Here is a 20,454-nt window from a genome sequence, read left to right as displayed (position 1 = left end):
GGACCTACAGAAATTCACAGACATATACAACAATATTCTTAGCAGCAGTGTTAATAATAGTCTCAAACTGTAAATAATCCAAACATCCATTAGCAGTAGAGAAAATACATAGTAGTGATATGTTCATAAATGGCATCCTATACAGTAACTAAAATCAATGAATTTGATACATGCAAGCTATTTGTGTTAATGAAAATAAAAAAGCAACACATAAAAATTATATACAGCATAATTTCATTTATATGAAGTTCTAAAACAGGCAAAACTAAACTGTATTATAAATAGGGGCACCCGGGTGGCTCAGTAGGTTAAGCATCTGCCTTTGGCTCAGGTCATGGTCCTGGGATCGAGCCCCACATTGGACTCCCTGCTCAGTGGGTGTCTGCTTCTCCCTCTGCCCCTACCCTGCTTGTGCTCGCTCTTAAACTCTCTCTCAAATAAATAAAAATATTTTTTAAAAAATAAAGATGCATAAATAGCTGAAAAAGCTAAAGAACCAAGGAGAGGATTATTATAAATTTTATGATTACTTCTGTGGGAAACGAGAGGGTTCTGAGAGGGAAGTGGTACAGGGGAAGGCTTGTGAGGGTCAGAAATGATTTTTCTGCAACTGAGTTTGATTAAACAGATTAACTTTACAAGTGCTTGTTAAACCATACACACTTTATGTATTTATATTTATCTCAACAATCATACCCACTTCACACACCACACTATGCATATATGCAATGCAGCACACGTTGACCTTTCTATCAAAATTTTAGCTGTTATCTTTGGGTAATAATTCTATTCCTCTCATTTTTACATTTTCCAAATTTTCATCGATAAGCAAACATTACTTTTCATAATGGGAGTAAACACATTCTCCCAACAACATAATGAACACTGCAGAAAAATTACGGCAGCTTATGTTTATTGAATGCCTTTTGTGCAATATGGTATACTACAATCTTTAAATACATTAACTCATTTAAGATTAAAAACAACTCTAAAATGTAGTTATTATCAGTCTCTTTACAGAGGTGGTTGCCAATGCTCACATAACTATAAATGTGAGGGCTAATCTGCCCAAGTCTGAATGGAACGTCCTCCCCATTCTTACACAAATTCCATTAGCTGAGAATTCACCTTCCCCTGACAATATTCTGTAGCATTTTCTTCATCTGATATTTAATTCATTCATTTATTCAACAAATATTTATTTAGGTCCTACTATATTCCAGGTACTGTTCCACATACAAAATACATAAAGGGGCAGGAAGGGGGAGGGGAGATATACTAACGGGAAATGAAGTCTAAGTTTACATTTTGGTGGGGGAGACAGACAATAAATAATTTGAGATAGTAATCAGTTCTATGAAGAAAACAAAACAGTAGGACAGTGATTGGGAATAGTAAAAACATCTGGGCTGAGATCTGAATGCTAAATAAGCCATGTGAACTACTGGAAGGGATTCCAGGTGGTGGCAGCTGTAAACATAAAAGCCCTGAAAGGGGAATGAGCTTGGGCATGCTTCACGAATAGAAGTAGAAGTAGATGGATACTCCGCCTGTAGTATGATGAACGAAGAGGACAGATGGTGTATCTTGCAGTCCAAGCAAAGAATTTAGATGCCATTTTCGATGTAGTGGGAAGTCACTGGAGGTTTTTAAATAAGGGAATGTCAGAGTACGATTTATCTTTTTTTAAAAAAAAGTTAGAACCTATGTCTAGAAAAGACTTGGAGGGAGAGAGGGTTGGGAAATGTCAAGAGTGGAAGTGGGAAGACAGTTTTTAGTAAGAAATCCAGGGAGGAGATGAAGGAGCTTGAACTAGAGTGGCAGCAATCAAAATGGACAGTAGTCTTCAGCTCCCAGATACATTCTAAGGATAGACCAGATCAATGAGTATCTATATCCTCACTTAACAACTATTCATTGCATGCTGTAAGACATCAGGCACTGTTCCTATAGGTGCTGGGGACACAGAATTGAACACAGCATATAGGATTCCCTGACCTCAAGGAGCTTATGTATTACATACTGCAGTGAGGGGAATAGATATTTAATAGGTAAATAAAAATATCTTATAATGTCAGATAGTAAGTGTTATGATGACAAATAAAGAATGATAGAAGTGGGGTAACATTTTAGATAAGTCAAGGAAAGACTTTGCATAATGGGTGACACTTAAGCAAGGACTTAAAGTGAAGCACAAGCCACACAAATGTTTGGGAGTAAAGCACTCCAAGAAAAGGGAAGAGCAAAGGAAAAGATCTTGAAATAAGAGTATGTGCAAAGCAAATGCACCTAGGGCAGGATAAGTGAGAAAGTGGCAGAGCAGGCCCAGATGCTGGTAAGAGAGCAGATCCCATAAAGCCAGGAAGTAAAAGAGAAAATTTTGAATTTTGTTTTAAGTGTGATGAAAAGCCATTAGAGTTGAGAACAGGGGAAGGATTCCTGATTCACATTTTAGAAAGATCATTCTGGCTGCCTTTTTGAACTGTTGAAGGATAAGTAATATGAAAAGAGAGGTAACAACAGTGCCTACAACTAGAGTGCTTCTAGTAGAAGTGTGAAGTAGGATAGATTGTGAAAAATTTGTTAAACTGAATAGGATTTGCTGAATTAAATGTACAGTATGAAAACCAAGTCAAGGAAGATTTCTAGGGTTTTGGCTTAGAGAACTGGAGAGCTGAATGCAGCATTATTGGCATAAAGAGAAACTAGGGAGGAACAGGTTAGAAGACACAGGCCAAAAGCTGGTTTTGGTCACATGTTCACTATGAGTCAAGTAGAAATGTCAGCTTGGCTGTGTCTTTAAAAGTCTAAAGCTCACAGGAGAGGCCAAAGTCTGAGATAACTGTTCTTGAGAGTTACTAAAGACAATTTTCAAGAACAAAACTTTTCATATTTGAGAATTTACTGGCTCAATTCTTAGGAGTCACCTATCACTTCAAATTTATTTCTCCTATGGATATACTGCAGTTAACACAATTTACCAGTATACACTAATAAGCAATAAACTCTAACAATAAAATTTCACAAGTTCTTAGTTTCAGACTAAGATGATTAATTTTATAAATTACCAGGAAAAAGGAATACAAGGCCCAACCTAATACATTCAAAAATTAATATATATTTTATCAGAAGAACAAAGTCTTAGTAAATCTAATAGTAAAAGAATTAGGAATCAGATCTACTTTTTTCACAGTTTCCTTACTTCTCCCTCCTCTTTTATTTCCTACTACCTAGAAGCTTGGTCACCAAGAAGTCCACAGAGTTAGCTATTCATTTTCAAAATAGAATTTATTTCTGTAATAAAGAATTAAAATATGGCTGTGAAAGTAGATAATAATATAGAAAAATATTTTAAATGTGCAACAGTAATTTTAGAGTAAAGGTAGTTAAGCACTAGAGTCCATGCTCAACATCTACTTGAAAGACCAACCAGTATTTTATAATGGAGAAAACATATCTACTTGTAATTTTAATTAACAGTTATAATTCAAAAACAGATTTATATATCTGATAAAGCCCTTGTAAAAATATAAATACAAATCTTGAGGATATATTTTTTGAAGTTGGCTTCACTTTATAGACTGAAAAATTTACTGTCCAAAAGTCACAGGATTGCTTTATTACTAATCCATCGATATAATTAAATCAACATAGAGAAAATATACCTACTTTTTGGATGAAACCAAATGTCTTGTCAATAATGCAATAAGAATATCATCTTTCATTACATTGGCTGGTAAGCTCATGTATCCCCAAAGCTTGGTTTCCATCACATGGGTCTTTAGACACTAAACACAGGATGAAGAAATATCTAACGAATTCTATCCATCGGTTCCCCAAAGCTTTACTTACAGTGAAGATATAGATGTTGTTTGTATGAAGAACATGCAAAAAGAATTGGAAAGTGTTTGGCTAGAGGGAAGTCAACTCTTCAGAGACTATTGTTTGCAGTTTGCAGAATAGGTTAATCTTCTCTAGGAAGAATAATGTCAACATAGCAGCACTATATTCATCAGGAATCCAATGGATCTCTCATGTGGCAGGAAGCCAAACCTTCTGGCTGCTCACAACATCACTCAGCTTCCCTTTAATCTTCAGGAAGTGTCTCTTGAATTCTAATCCATCACCCTATATTAGGAATAATATCCAAAAATAATATAAAAAAAACAGACTGCCATAAAATCAAACTCTCTTTAGTGGTTAGGAGACAAACGTCCTTAGCTATGTCCAGCTACAATTCTCATCGGTCCTCTTATGAAGACCAAATATCCTAGAAGAAATGGCTACATAAATAATTCCAACTTGCTTTTGGGCCTATCACCATTCCCAACACACTGGGCTCAGAGACAGAAACAATTACATCTTGTTATTTAAAGCATTGCCATCTAGGGACCTAAGTCACTGTTTTCCATTGGCACTGGGGGTTTAATTTAAATTTAAATTAAGCTACACAACTACACTGAAGTCTTGTCAAAAAAAAAGCCAGTCATTCAGTTATGAGAAGGATTTCATTACACTAGAATCTTAATAATTTAATTCCATACTAAGCATCTAGACAATAAATTTCCAATTTTAGAATGCGACCTATTTCTCCAACCTCCTTTAGGATCATGTACAATCTCTCAGGAAACAGAAAAAATGCTTTTTTGGTCTTACATACCAAGGCCAAACTATAACCTCAGAATCAGTAATTCCTAAAGAAATAATCAGAAATGTGAACAAGACTCCCTCTCTCTCTCTCTCTATATATATATATATATAAAAATTATAGACTTATAACAGATAAATGTTCATCAGTTATACTGTACATTTTGACAAACATAATTGTTATTAAAAAGATATATATATGGATTAAATAAGAAATTTAGAATGATTTAAAATATTCAGGGTAACTACTGTTGGACAGTATAATTTAGGATTATTTTTATTTTTACTTATTTACATTTTCTACAAAAAACTTCTATAATAAGGAAAATGTCATTTGGAAAAACTATGTTTTAGAAGGATAATGACAAAACAAATGTTCAGAACACTGAATGAAAAAGAACAAGTTACCACATATTTATAAATGCCATGTATATAAATTTAATACCATTTAAAAAATTCTACCATAACGAAGACTACCATAATGAAATAGTATAAAATAGGTCTCTGTTCTCTCTGGATGATAAGATCAAACTTTATTCCTATTTTCTCCATTTTATATTTTCATATTTTTATGTTTCTATAATGAACATTATATTAATTGTATTGTATTAATATTAATTGTATTGTATTAATATTAATACTTCTTTAATATCAGCAAAACAGTTTAAAAAAAAAAAAGTACCTTAGAAAGCCGAAAGTCAACCAAGATCTTCTCATCCATTTCTACCAAATTCACTTTGAAAATCAGTTTATTGTTTCTCCTATCAGTTGTTGATACAGTAACCTAAGGCAATAAAAATAAGTTTAGCAAACCATTTGTAATACTTCTCATTTCAAGGAATGACTAAAAAACACACTGGTATACCACAATTGTGCAACAGTGAAACCTCATGTTCTGGGAAAGTACAAGTTGCTTCACACATACACTGCTGGTGGGAATGTACAACAGTGCAGCTGCTTTGGAAAATCACTTGGCAGCTCCTCAAAAAGTTAAACATAGAGTTACTATATATCTTAGCAACTCCATTAACAGGTATATACCTAAGAAATTGGACGTGTATTGTTATGGGTTGAATTGTATCCCCTCAAAATTCATATGTTGAAGCCCTAACCCCTCAGAATGTGACTGTATTTGGAGACTGGGCCTTTAAAGAGGTAACTGAGTTAAAATGAAACCACTAAGGGGGCCCTTATCCAATATGACTGGTATCTTTGTAAGAAAAAAAAAATTAGGGGGGCGCCTGGGTGGCTCAGTGGGTTAGGCCGCTGCCTTCGGCTCAGGTCATGATCTCAGGGTCCTGGGATCGAGTCCCGCATCGGGTTCTCTGCTCCGCGGGGAGCCTGCTTCCTCCTCTCTCTTTCTCTGCCTGCCTCTCTGCCTACTTGTGATCTCTCTGTGTCAAATGAATAAATAAAATCTTTAAAAAAAAAAAAAAATTAGGATACAGAGAGAGAGAGATACCAGGTATGCATGTGTAAGGAAGAAAGGCCAGATGAGGAAGCAGCAAGAGGGCTGCTATCTGAAAGGCAGAAGAGAGGCCTCAGAAGAGACCAAACCTCCCAGCACCTGGATCTTGGACTTCCATCTCTCAAATTGTGAAAAAATAAATTTCTGCTATTTAAGCACCTAGTCTGTGATTATTTTGTTATGACAGCCCTGGCAAAGTTCATAAAAAACTTGTATAAAAATGTTCGTAGCAACATTACTCATAATAGCCAAAAAGTAGAAACATCTCAAACGTCCATCAACAGGTAAATGGTTAAATAAAATGTAGACTTCTATCCACATAATGGAAAATTATTCTCCCATAAAAAGGAATGAAGTACTGATAAATGTAAACAACACGGATTAACCTTGAAAACATGCTAAGTAAAAGAAGACAGATATAAAAGGCCATTTATATGATATTATGTAATTCCATTTATATGAAACATCCAGAATAGGCAGTCCATAGAAACAGGAAGTAAATCAGTGGCTACCAGGAAATGAAGGGAGGAAAGAATGAGGAGTGACTGCCAATTGCCATAGAGTTTATTTTCGGGGCAATGAGATATTCTGTAATTAAATGATGATGGTAGCACAATCTTGTGAATATACCAAAACCACAAAATTATACACTTTAAAATGGTTAAAGTGATGATTTTTAGGTTACATGAGTTTCACCTCAATAAACCTACTTGATTTAAGAAAAAAAAAAAAAAAAAATAGGGGCACCTGGGTGGCTCAGTGGGTTAAAACTCTGCCTTCAGCACAGGTCATGATCTCAGGGTCCTGGGATCAAGCCCTACACCAGGCTCTCTGCTCGGCAGGGAGCCTGCATCCCCCCACCCCCATGCCTCTCTGCCTGCCTTTCTGCCTACTTGTTATCTCTCTCTGTGTGTCAAATAAATAAATAAAATCTTTTTTAAAAAATTAAAAAAAAATAAAATAATAAAATAAATTACCTATACAACTGAGAGGAAAATCAGGCTGGCCTCACATTTCTGCATAGTAACAACTTCCCCTACCTTTTAATTTTGAAAGCTTACAAATCTACAAAAAACACCTGAAAAAATCTACAATAAATAACTACATATTCTTCACTGGTCTTAACAACATAGATAAGTATATGTTTATTTGACCTTTTTTAATGTGGTTGTCTTTTTTTTTTTTTTAAGTTTTCAACCAAGCTACTGAAAACAAACACTTCACTTCAACATGTTTCTCCTATGAACAAAGACATTCTCCTACAAACCACAGTATTATGATAACACCCAAGAAATTTGGCACTGATACAAAAATATTATTTAATACAAAACCATATTCAAATTTCCCCAATTATCCCAATAACATCCTTTATAGCTTTTTTTCTTTAAATCCATGATTTAGTGAAAAATCATGCATTACATTGTTTTTCAGACCTCTTTAATATATAATATTCACCTCCACTTGTTTTTTGTAACATGAGGTTTTTGAAAAGCCTAAACACATTAGAATTTCAATGTTACAAATATGCTATAATAATATAAACAACAAAATATGGTAGGCGGGAGCAGGGGAGATGGAAGAAATACAGGATTGTTAATATATTCATTTTTCACAGAAGGGAATCTTTCCTACTGTTACAATAAGTATATACCGTTTTTAAAAACATGACTTGCAGGGCACCTGGGTAGCTCAGTGGGTTAAAGACTCTGCCTTCGGCTCAGGTCATGATCCCAGGGTCCTGGAATCGAGCCCCGCAAAGGGCTCTCTGCTCAGCAGGAAGCCTGCTTCCTCCTCTCTCTCTGCCTACCTCTCTGCCTACTTGTGATCTCTGTCAAATAAATAAATAAAGTCTTAAAAAAAAAAAATGACTTGCTTCTCTTGATATTTTTAATAAACGTAAAGAAGACTTTCAATATTATTTCTTAAGGTAAAGAACATTTTACTTAAGTCTTTGCAATTTCAATTGTTGTTCTTTCTTTACTTATTTTTCTGTCAGAGAGAAAGAGAGAGAGGAGGTGAGAGAGAGGATGAGAGCACAAGCAGGGGGAGTGGCCGGCAGAGGAAGAAGCAGGCTCCCTGCTGAGCAAGAAGCCTAATGTGGGACTCCATCCCAGCACCCTGGGATCACAACCTGAGCCAAACGTAGACTAAACGACTAAGCCACCCAGGTATCCCCCAGTTGTTTTTCAAAAATATTCTGCTAATGATCATTTTTTACTTAAAATATTTACATTTTTCTTCAGGAAAATCTATGAAACATACCTGATTCATACAACTCTTTTTCCACTGATAGCCCAATTTCTCACAAGTCTCTTTCAGGCATTGATAAGACTTGTCTGCATCCAATTTGGTAAAAAATCGTGTCATCCTTTTAACCAAGCGCTGCCAAGGGTTCTACATGTCAAACAGAAGAAAACTGAATAAATATGGTATTACCAAAAGCAGTCATATTATAGCTATTTGGTCTGAAAATTCCTTTCTGTGACTTAAGATTCTTATACAGGACAGCAACCTTTAATTCTCTCTTCCTTGTTAAAAAAAAAAATGTGTATATGCTAAAGTGTTATTAATACTGTATTTCTAAGATTTATACATTGGTTTTAAAAAAGGCTTTATGACAAAAACTAGAGGTTCTTCACCACTTATCTGATAAAACTAAATTCCCTTACCTGTGAGGATCCTGGAGTGCCAAGTAATTGACTATTCAGAAGCATGTGATCAGGACATGTGGGTTGGGAAAAACTGATCCCTTGTACCAGTTTATCAATATATGAAGGACTGGTGTCCCATAATGAAAGACCTGTCCGTGGTTCTGGCTGGGAACTGGAATACTTCACATTTTCTTCACTGGAGCATTAAGATATGGGGAAAAAATATATATATATATATCTTCAGGTAAAATCAATCAGGCAAAAAAAAAAAAAAATCAATCAGGCCTTTCTTACACCACTTACCATTCTCACACTGATAAAAATTACATTCATTATTAAGAAAAAATATATAATGTATTATTTTGTATGGGAATATTGCATTCAACAACTATTTTATCTTTATTAATTAATCTTACCTAGAGGCACTGTTCACTGGAGAGAAGTCCAAATTGGATTGAATGTGCTTAGAAAATCTAGTAGGAGATTCTGATACACCACCTGAAGTGACTCGGGGCCTCTTTGCCCCTAAAAAAAAAAAAAGTACATGTTGTACATGATTATGTAAGAAATGTGGTCATTATATTTATTTAAGAAATGTGGTCATTATAAACTCAGAAGGATTCACTTGTCAAATTACACATTTCACAAATCCTGACTTATATGTATGTTCCAAATGTGGGATTTTATACTATAAGGCCATAGCTTTAATGGTACCTTTTACAGTAACAGACAATGGTCTATGAAGACAAAGAGACCAAGTTAAAAAATCAAAACATTTTAAAATAAATAATTGATGGTAATGGCAACAAACATTATGAATCTACTCTATCCAACACTCTTTGCTCTCCTGAAAAAGGTACCAAGAATAATTATTACACAGAATATGATGCCACTATAAAATCATGGTTACTCCCCTTAGCTGGATCCTCAACAATGACAGATGGTTCCTTTGTTTCTCTAGTCAGTTTCCTCTCCCTTTCTCCAAATGATTATTTCAAAACTTCTATACTCTTGTTAAATTCCCACAACTACCCATCCTTTCCTCCCTTCCATGCTCCTATCCAAGGCCCAGCCCTCTACTTATATGTGAGCCCCATACCCTCCTTTCTCTTCAGGGATCTTGATGCTCCTTCATTCCTTCTCTCTTAGACCTTCAGCCTTTTCCTCTCAACTGGAACTGTCCCTAAACCATTTAAACACACTTAATTTAGCCAAACATTTTATTTATTAATTCATTCATCCAAATATTTTATTAAGGCTACTATGCATCAGGCAGTAAGATAAAAGAAATAGCATGCTGGAATGCTGATGAGAAAGGAGAGAAAGAAAAATTAATGATGCAGGAGGAAGGCAGAAGAATTGCTAGACAATATCCTTGAGTAAACAAAAGAGAACTGGGCCTTTGTTAATATATTCATCTTTGTGCACAAGACAGATTTGACTTATATCTGGAGCAAAGCGGAGTATATGAGCACAGAAGCACCTGGTCAGGTGAGTATAGATGATGAAGAGAGTTTGTGGAAGTTCTCTTATGATTGTTTCTACTCAGTGAAACAGGAAGTGCTGTCACTGGCTGAGAATGTGGATAAGGAAGGAGCAAAAAGAAAAGGTATAAAAATGCGATTTAGAAGCCTCTGCTTTCAGCTCGGGTCATGGTCCCAGGGTCCTGGGATCGAGCCTCATATGGGGCTCTCTGCTCGGCGGGGAGCCTGCTTCCTCTTCTCTCTCTGCCTGCCTCTCTACCTACTTGTGATCTCTCTCTGTCAAACAAATAAATAAAATCTTTAAAAAAAAATGCGATTTAGGAGAGTGCGGTTGTGAAAGAAGTGGAGAAATGCACTGTAATTGTCTGGCAGAGTTAAGGACTCACTTGAGATTAGTGATCCTGAATTTTTAAAGTGAACACTGTTATGTATTTTGGTCTAAATACCATCAGCTGTGCAGGTGTAAGTATAGAATAGGCAGAAGACTGGATTAAACTTGGGTTGGGTTTTGACCAGTAAGCATGATGAAAAGAGAATAGGACCAGAAAGCAGAAGCTGAATATAAAGAAGTCATTATAATGACTGACCTTGGGATTTAAAGTAGTGAGGATGGGGGCGTCTGGGTGGCTCAGTGGGTTAAAGCCTCTGCCTTCGGCTCAGGTCATGATCCCAGGGTCCTGGGATCAAGCCCCACATTGGGCTGTCTGCTCAACAGGGAGCCTGCTTCCTCCTCTCTCCCTGTCGGCCTCTCTGCCTACTTGTAATCTCTATCAAATAAATAAATAAAATCTTAAAAAAAAAAAGTAGTGAGGATAGAACTGAGGACCTAGTGAGGTAGCAGATAAGAGACAGTGAAAAGGAAGAATTAGTGGATTTCATTTCCACTATAGGGTCAAAGGATTGCTGGAGTCAGGGTACTAGAGGAGGAAACCAGAAAAAAATTTGCCAGTAGTCAAAGCAGGATACTTAAAGAGAAGATCATTAGAGAAGAGCAAGGAAATATAAGATCAGGATACTGGAAGAATCATCCAAATGAATATTTAAATAACCAAGAACCACAACAAAATGTACATTAACAGTCTTATTGGGGAGAGTGACAATGTGGCAGGAATTTTCATTAGGGTTTCAAAAGCTGATTGTAACAAGGATGGAACTGTGGGTGGTAATCTGATAATAAGAGATTCAAAATGAAGTTGGGGAGAAATGTAGGAAAAAGGGAGAAAGTGGCAAGGATGTCTGTCCCACCCCATGTTTCAAGGGCAGGAGCATGTTGGAAAGAATACATCTACCACTGGTGAGGAAGCCTGTGTTCCCAGGGGAGAGTTGGATTACTATTAGAATAGAATGAAAGGTAAAAGACGCATTTAGAGAAGAGTTAAAAACTCATTCATCTCCAGCCATTGTCCTCTCTCCTTCCATTCACAGCCAGACTGCTTGAATAAGCTGTCTACACTCTGCTTCATTATCTCTCTTTTAGACTATAGTCACTGTACTGGACAATTACTCCCACCTCTCCACCAATCCTGTTCCTGCCACAACCATGAATAATTACTGGGAAAACTTTTAGGCTGCATGTTATCAACTCACTTAACAGTATCTGCTACTATCCTGCATTTTCTCCTCTTAGCTTCAATTCCTCCATGTTCTCTTGATGCTCCTCCCACCTCTTTGGCTGTTTTTCTCCGTTTCCCTGGCCTCTACCTACCACTTAAATATTGGCATTGCGTACAGTTTCATATACACTATTTCATCTACCAGTTTAAATTACCATCTATTTGCAGAAAACACCAAATATCGACATCTCAAGTCTGGCCCTATCTCCTGAGTTACACACATACACACATCCCCTTATTAGACAGTTTTACTTCTCAGATTCATAATATCCAAAAACAAATAAAATTTCCCCCCAATTCTATTTTTCTTGAGTTATATCTCAGTATATGGTACCATCATTTTGAGTTAGTCAACCCAGAAAGGAGTCCTCCTGGATTCCTCATCCTCCTTCATTTTCTATATATGAACAATCACTAGACCTATCAATTCTAATTGGTAAATTTCTTTGAAATCTACATCTTCCTTTCAATCCCATTGCCACTAATCTCATCCAGGGTACCATCTTCTCACATCTAGGATAAAAAATGTCAAAAACAATGAAAAAAAAGAGGTAGCCAGAAAGATCTTTTAAAACCAAATATATGATCATATACTTACTGGCTTAAAAATCTCTCAAAAGCTTCCTCAATGGCCTTAAGTTTAAAGCTCAAAATCCTTAATGTGATTTAAAAGTTCCCCCTCCACAATTTGGTCACTACCTAGCTTTCTAGCTTCATCTCAAACCTCTCTCCCTTCTTTATTTGCTCATCTACTCAATAAACATTTACTTAGAGCCTACAATGTACAACACACTGCGCTAACCACTGGTGACACCATGATGAACAAGCCAGACATGGTCCATGCCATACTGGCCTACTTTTAAGTTCCTCAAATGTACCACCTTCCAAATTCTAAGACTCTCCAGATGTTGCTTCCTCTGTTCAGAATCTGCCACTCATCTTTCTAGTACTCATCGGGCTAGCTCTCCTTCAATCTTTAGACCTTAGATTTAATGTGATTTCCTCAGGAAGACAAGTTTTTTCTGTTACTTAAGACTTAGTCAAACACTTAGCTATAGTACTCTGACCTTCTATTAATAAAGTTCAAAATTATTTTTTGTATTTCTGTTTTCCCAACTAGACATTATAACCAACCTACATAAAGACAGAAACCACAGACATCTTGTGTTACTGACTTGTAATACTGACTGCAAGTGTCTTTTCTTTCACAGAAAAAAATACTCATATTTTTCAGGATATTACCTTTCTTGAGTGGTTTATTGTACCATCTATCTTTTTTGATGTCTGGGATGGTAATCCTTACTGATGGATTCTCAACTAGGATTTTATGCAGCAAAGCTGAAAATAAAATATTAATACAATATTTATAAAAGAGTCATGCAGATTAAAAACTTGTGCTGTGGAACATTTTCTCTAATAGTCTCCTTATATCCAAATATTTCTGGGCAAGAGAAGAAATAAACCTACTACATTATTGCTTTAATTTCATGTAGTTGCTCTTTGCTACGTTCTCAGGTCTGATTTTTTGTTGTCTGCAAACAAGGAGAACATGAGCCAGTTGCAAATGTTTCTCCCCGTGTACGACATTAACAAAGATACAAAAACCCTCATCAATTTTCAATACAAAATGTTACAGTTCTAATATGTCAATGTTATGTCCTTATTCACCCAGTTTTATGAGGAAAATCTACTTTCCAATAACTTTTTAAGAGAAAATATCATAAGCAACTATCAACCTAAAGTATCTTATCTTCATAAAAAATTCGTATGTTTCCAAAACATAAAATTATTTTCTAATGGACCAAGGTTAAAATGAAAAACTGAAACTATAAAAAACACAAAAACACAGGGAATTTTCTTCTAAGTTAGAGGAAGGGAAGACCTTTCCAAACATAACAATAGAGTCAGAAAACCACAAAGCACAAAAATAGTAGATTTGAATAAAAATATAAAACTTCTGCATGTGAAAACAGCATAAACAAAATAAAAATGCATGGCAAATTGTGAAAAATATCTGTAACAAATGCAAAGATCTAATGATATTAATGTTTAAAAAAAAAACAACAACTCATATAAAGTATTAAGAAAATCTCCCTGGTAGCAGTGAGTAAAACAGATCATCCACAAAAATGGACAAAAAGCTAGTAATGGCTATACCACCTCACTGATATTAAATTTAAAATAAAGATAAGAAATAGTGACTACAGGGATACCTAGGTGGCTCAATCTGTTAAGCAACAGACTCCTAGTTTCCACTAAGTTTGTGATTTCCAAGTCCTGAGACTAGGCCTGATGCTGGGCTCCACGCTCAGTGCAGAGTCTGCAGAAAACACTTTCTACCCTTCCCCATTGCACGCATACACCATGTGCACTCTCTCTTTTGAAAATAAATACATCTTAAATAAATAAATAAATAAAATTAAATAAATAAATCTTTGGGGCCTGGGTGACTTAGTCAATTAAGTGTCTGCCTTTGGCTCAGGTGATGATGAGCCCCCAAGTCAGGCTCCCTTCTCAGTGGTGACCCTGCTTCTCTCTCTGCCTGCTGCTCTCCCTACTTGTACACGCGTGCTCTCTCTTTCTGTCAAATAAATAAATAAAGTTTTTCAAAATAACGTCTTTATAAATAAATAAATAAATAATTGAAATCTTTTTAAAAATTTAAAAATATTAACTAACGAGATTGTACGAAGTTTCTAAAAAGCAATTTGGCCAAGTAAGCCATAATAATTAAAAACTGCCTACATCCCTAACACTTCTGGATTTGTTTTTTAATTAAATAATTTAAAGGTATGTGCATTATGTGGATGATCATATCATACGTCTTTAACGAGTGAAAAATTTAAAAAATATACAAATCTCTAAAAAAAGTGAATTGGATGAATATAGTAAACATACCCACATAGTAATATTCCATCACGGCCTTTAAAAACAATAATGTAGACCTAAAATTATAGTCACTGGAAAAATGTCCATGACTATAGCATAAAGGCAAAGAAATAGGTTACAAGATAGCATATGTAGTGTGATCTCATTTTCTATAGAAACATACATACTTATAAATAATATGCATATATAGCAAACGTATATATTTATTATACATCTTTACAACAAAGTGTAGAACTGCATATCAAAATATTAAAAAAAGCTATTTCTGAGTGCTGGGATTATACAGTTGTTGTTTTTTTTAATATTATTTTCTAATCTGCTTGCAAGGATCATAGATTACTTACATGATTATTTAAAAGCTAGAAAGAAAAATATATAAAGAAAAAATTCAATCACCAGGCTTCATTATCTAAGAAATCAGTACTTTCAATCAACAATCCAGTTACCTAGAGGAGCTGAATCAATTTTTTTCCAAGGGTTGAGGTATGTTTTTTTTTCTTTCCAATCAGAGTATTCCTGACAACTGTCACTGGGCTGGTCCCATGGCAATTCTAAAAAAGAAACAAGTTTCAGTTTCCTGAGTGTTCACTTTACCACACAGTAAAGATTTTAAAGGAAAATAGTCAACGATACAAACCCATTAAAAGTTTCCACCAAATTAATTCAATATGATTTTCAAACTAAGAATGCCAACTCACGTAAAGTTTAGAGGCACTTCAAAGATAAACCAATTCTGCTCTACCGTTTCCAAAATTATTCACATCAATCTTAGAGAGGCTGCTATTGTGATACTTCATACATACCAGGTGCCTCCTTAGCGCAGTAGGCAGCGCGTCAGTCTCATAATAGCTATACATACCTCATTTTTAAAAAGCTTTGGGATTCAAAGTTCCAACTTAGTTATAAATAAATTCACTATTAAAATACTATCACAGGGCGCCTGGGTGGCTCAGTGGGTTAAGCCGCTGCCTTCGGCTCAGGTCATGATCTCAGGGTCCTGGGATCGAGTCCCGCATCGGGCTCTCTGCTCGGCAGGGAGCCTGCTTCCCTCTCTCTCTCTCTGCCTGCTTCTCTATCTACTTGTGATTTCTCTCTGTCAAATAAATAAATAAAATCTTTAAAAAAAAAAAAAAAAAAAAAAAAATACTATCACATACGGGATGCCTGGATGGCTCAGTCGGGTAAGCATCTGAGCATCTGCCTTCAGCTCGGGTCATGACCCCAGAGTCCTAGGACCGAGTCCTGCACAGGGCTTCTTGCTCAGCGGGGTGTCTCCTTCTCCCTCTCCCACTCCCCTGCTTGCGCTCCCTTTGGCAAATAAAGAAAATCTTTAAAAAATAAAATAAAGGGGCGCCTGGGTGGCTCAGTGGGTTAAAGCCTCTGCCTTCGGCTCAGGTCATGATCCCAGGGTCCTGAGACAGAGCCCCACATTGGGCTCTCTGCTCAGAGGGGAGCCTGCTTCCCCTGCCACTCTGCCTGCCTCTCTGCCTATTTGTGATCTCTGTCAAATAAATAAATAACAAAATAAAATATGGTTTCCCTTGGTTTGTTTCATTTATTTTGGTATAACAAATCTGGCTTTCCTAGGACAGGAGTTCCATCACGATTAAAGAGCTCTTACCTCCAGCCAACATTGCCGTAAGTACTATTCCACAGGACCAAACATCAACAGGTTCTGCGTGAAATTCTTTTCTTTTTAGAAGTTCTGGAGCAACATAAGGTAAAGTACCGCACATCTTGTTCAATAAACGTTCACGATTATTATGCCGAAACACCGTTGCCAAGCCAAAGTCAGAGATTTTGAGGTTATCTAAACCAAAGGAAAAATTGAATGGCACTGGATAAAAATGTTTTATAAATAGATATACTTAAAGGAATTAAGATTTTATTGGAAAATCACTGCTATTACTTACAAAGTGTGTAGCACTTTTCTACCTTAAAATGACAAAAAATAATTTTTTTAAAAGATTTTAGTTATTAGAGAGAGCACAAACGAGAGAGAACAAGCAGGGGGAGGGGTAGAGGGAAAGGAAGAAGCAGGCTCCCCACTGAGCAGGGAGCCCGATGTAGGGGCTCTATCCCAGAACCCAGGGATCATGACCTGAGCAAAAGCAGACGCTTAAATGACTGAGCCACTCAGGCACCCCAAAAAAGAAATTTTAAAAAGAAGAAATAAAAAATATCACCACATAACTAAAACTAGAAAAAGACCTCATTGCTTCTATTAACTTAAGAGAAAAATCATCAATATACAAAACAGTTTGGACTAGGTTAAAGAAAGAAACGAGTCAAAAGGGATTGCCCTTCTGGAAAAAGGGCACTCTAGTTGTGGTTGAAAGCACAGGCAAGAACTTCATCAACTTGTACAGAGGGCAGGAAGGCGACACCAATAACATGACAGGCACAACTTTCTCAGCAGCAAATAAACCCAGCTGACAGGAAGAAAATATGTAAAGATGTACCAAAGCTTAAGATCCACAAACCACTAGAACTTCTTGTCAAAGTTTAGAAAAGAAGGAACACTGCACAAAAAAAAAAAAAAAAAAAAAAAAGAACAGAAAAACAAAATTTCCTCTAACTTCCTTCCCATCTTTAACAAATGTCCTGTAGGCAGGACTTTCAACTTATTCTGTCCTTAGTGAATATTCACCATAACTGAGTGACACTGTGCTAGCCAATGCAGGTAAATAAATTACTGAAAATTAAAAATAAACAGCCATTGAAAAAGTTATAAAAATACAAAGCATTATAAGATCTTATAGCAAGGGACTCTAATCTAATCTTAGGAGGGAGGGAAGTCCCCCTATTACCAAGGTGTAAAATGGTACAGCCTTTTTAGAGGGCAATCTGGCAATCTAGCAATTTTGAAATAGTCACTCTTTGAACTAGTAATTCCCATTTCCAGGACCATAAACACAGAAACATTCCCTAAAATTCACAAACATAAGGATATTCCTAGCAATATTATCTGTAAATAGCTTAAATATCCATCAATAAAGAAATGGTAAAATCTTATTGCACATGTATACAATGAAAACTATATTGATAAGTTGCTTTTTTTAAAAAAGGCACCTGGGTGGCTCAGTCAACTGAGTGTCCGACTCTTGGTTGTGTCTCAGGTCATGATCTTGAGGTCCTGGGATAAAGCCCTGTGCCCAGCTCCCCACTCTGCAGAATCTGCTTGTCCCTCCCCCTCTGCCCCTCCCCCTGCTTTCTCTCTCTGGAATAAATACAATCATTAAAAACAAAACAAAACAAAACTATCTGTAGTATTGACATGGAACAGGGTATAAGTGAAAAAAAAAGACAAGTGCCATAGCAAATATCCATTATAACACAACCTAATTGGACCTGTGCACAAATCTACAGAACAGATACTGCTGTTCTATCTCTTTAAATCTAGAAACAATTTTAATGTCCTAAAATAGGGTTTTGATTCTTTGAAAATCAAGTATATCCACACAATATAATATGTAAGACATTGATGATGTTTACCTGCATTTCAATTGGGAGGCAGCTACTCTAATTATCCTTTTAATAGCTATATATGACACAATCTTGACAAATCACTGAGATTAAGAGTGGCAAGTTATCAGTGAAAATGCTAATAGGTAACTGTAACATTCCTTGAATTTTGTTGTTTCCATATGTCTGCAACATATGGTTGTAAAGACCTGCATATAATAAATTCTAAATTGAGGAGTGTGCTTATCTCTGAGAAAAAGGGAATACATTTGTGAAGGAATACAGAGGACTTGGACTATATTTGTAATGTTTTCTTTTTTAAAAAGACTATGAAAGGCATATGAAAATTTATATAAAACATATATGATATAGTAAATATGTTAAATATTGAGCAAGAACAAATATACATATATATTTCCTTTGAAATCCCCTATAATTACTTCCCTCAATATATTCTCTTCCCTACCTTCTCAGAAGTGACTACCATTCTGATTTTTGCTTTAATATGCTCTTTTTTGTGTGATTTTTCCCCATATTTGTATTTCTAAACAATATATTTGATTTTACATATTTTTGAACTTCATATAAATAGAAGCATACTTGTATGAATGTCTATGAAACATACCCATGTCCTTACTTGTACCTATAAATCATCCATTTCATAATTTATCTATTCCATTGTTGATAGACATTTACGTTGTTTCCAGCGTTTTGCTATTTTACACCACTGTTTTGAGCAATGTACTTATGTATAGTTTTTTTAAGATTTTATTTATTTATTTTTGCATGAGAGAGGGCATGAGTTGGGGGGCAGAGGCGGGGGGTCTGCGGCAGAGGGAGAAACAGACTCCCTGAGGAGCAGGGAGCCCGATGCTGGGCTGGATCCCAGGACTATGGGATCATGACCTGAGCCTAAGGCAGACACATAACTGACTGAGTCACCTAGGCATGCTAATGTTTTATTTTTTAAGCCAGATTGGTATACAGGTAGTTGTTTTATTTTTATTTTACTATATCATATATGTTTTATATAAATTTTCATATGCCTGAACTTTTTAAGTAAGCTCTACAGCCTGGGTACCTACCTAGGTGGCTCAGTCAGTTAAGCGTCTACCCTCAGCTCAGGTCATGATCTCAGCGTTCTGGGATGGAAGCCCACATTAGGCTCCCTGCCTAGCAGGGAGGTTTGCTTCTCCCTTTGCCCCTCTGCCTGCTTACATATGCTCTCTCTCAGATAAATAAATAAAATCATTTTTTAAAAAAAAGGAAGCTCTACACCCAACATAGAGCTCAAACTCACAACCCTAAGATCAAGAGTAGCATGCTTTACAAACTGAGCCAGCCAGGAGCCCTATGCCTAAATTTTTTTTTAAGTTTTAAGTAACTGTAAACGTTTTTATGTAACATAAATACAAAATAAAATAACGTCCTGAAAAATAAAACCCACATGCATATTAAAAAACCATATATTCTATAATCTAACGTAAGTTTATACATATGTGGGTAAAGATATGTATATCTCCCTCATCTTCAACCCAAATAGATTCTCTTATCACCATTTATAAAGAAGGACAGTAAGGAGAGAGAAGGTACGTAATGCCAGCTTGCCCACAGCTATACACCCACTATGAGGTGGCCTAGATTAAACCTAGGTTCAAATGACTCTAAAACCCGAGCTCTTAACACTATGCTGTACTGCCTCTAACAGAAAAAAGTAATCCTTTTTCCCCCAAACCCACATTAACTCAAAAAAAAAAAAAAAAAAAAAAAAAAAAAAGTCTTTTTTTTTTTTTTTTTAAAGATTTTATTTATTTATTTGACAGAAAGAGATCACAAGTAGGCAGAGAAGCAGGCAGAGAGAGAGAGAGGAGGAAGCAGGCTCCCTGCTGAGCAGAGAGCCCGATGCGGGACTCGATCCCAGGACCCTGAGATCATGACCTGAGCCGAAGGCAGCGGCTTAACCCACTGAGCCACCCAGGCGCCCCAAAAAAAAAAAAAAAAGTCTTAATTTGTAGATGAGGAAGGAGATGAATTGACTGTAGTATACCATCAAGGATAACTATTAGCATTGAGGGGCACCTCGGTGACTCAGTCAGTTAAGCATCTGCCTTGGGCTCAGGTCATGATCCCAGGGTCTTGGGATCGAGCCCCATGTCGGGTTCTCTGCTCAGTGGGGAGTCTGCTTCTCCCTGTCCCTCTGTCGGCTGTTCCCCCCGCTGGTGCTCTTCATCAAATAA

The 20,454-nt window shown here is 36.2% G+C and overlaps 1 protein-coding gene across 1 annotated transcript in view; it reads right to left on the bottom strand.

Annotated features, from left to right (window-relative positions):
• Window positions 1–509: 509 nt before the first annotated feature.
• The window catches only part of CHEK1 (checkpoint kinase 1), a 34,495-nt gene continuing 14,550 nt past the window's right edge, over window positions 510–20,454 (bottom strand). The window contains exons 6-13 of the mRNA XM_032360480.1: window positions 16,374–16,562; window positions 15,199–15,303; window positions 13,106–13,201; window positions 9,183–9,291; window positions 8,785–8,962; window positions 8,378–8,509; window positions 5,330–5,431; window positions 510–4,128 (exon numbers count right to left, since the gene is read on the bottom strand). Coding sequence (XP_032216371.1) covers window positions 4,033–4,128; window positions 5,330–5,431; window positions 8,378–8,509; window positions 8,785–8,962; window positions 9,183–9,291; window positions 13,106–13,201; window positions 15,199–15,303; window positions 16,374–16,562 — 1,007 coding nt within the window. The 3' untranslated portion in view covers window positions 510–4,032. The remainder of the gene's footprint in view (window positions 4,129–5,329; window positions 5,432–8,377; window positions 8,510–8,784; window positions 8,963–9,182; window positions 9,292–13,105; window positions 13,202–15,198; window positions 15,304–16,373; window positions 16,563–20,454) is intronic.

The sequence above is a fragment of the Mustela erminea genome, chromosome 9 (genome assembly GCF_009829155.1).
Source record: "Mustela erminea isolate mMusErm1 chromosome 9, mMusErm1.Pri, whole genome shotgun sequence".
NCBI lineage: Eukaryota > Metazoa > Chordata > Mammalia > Carnivora > Mustelidae > Mustela > Mustela erminea.
This window is presented reverse-complemented; position numbering and strand designations above follow the sequence as displayed.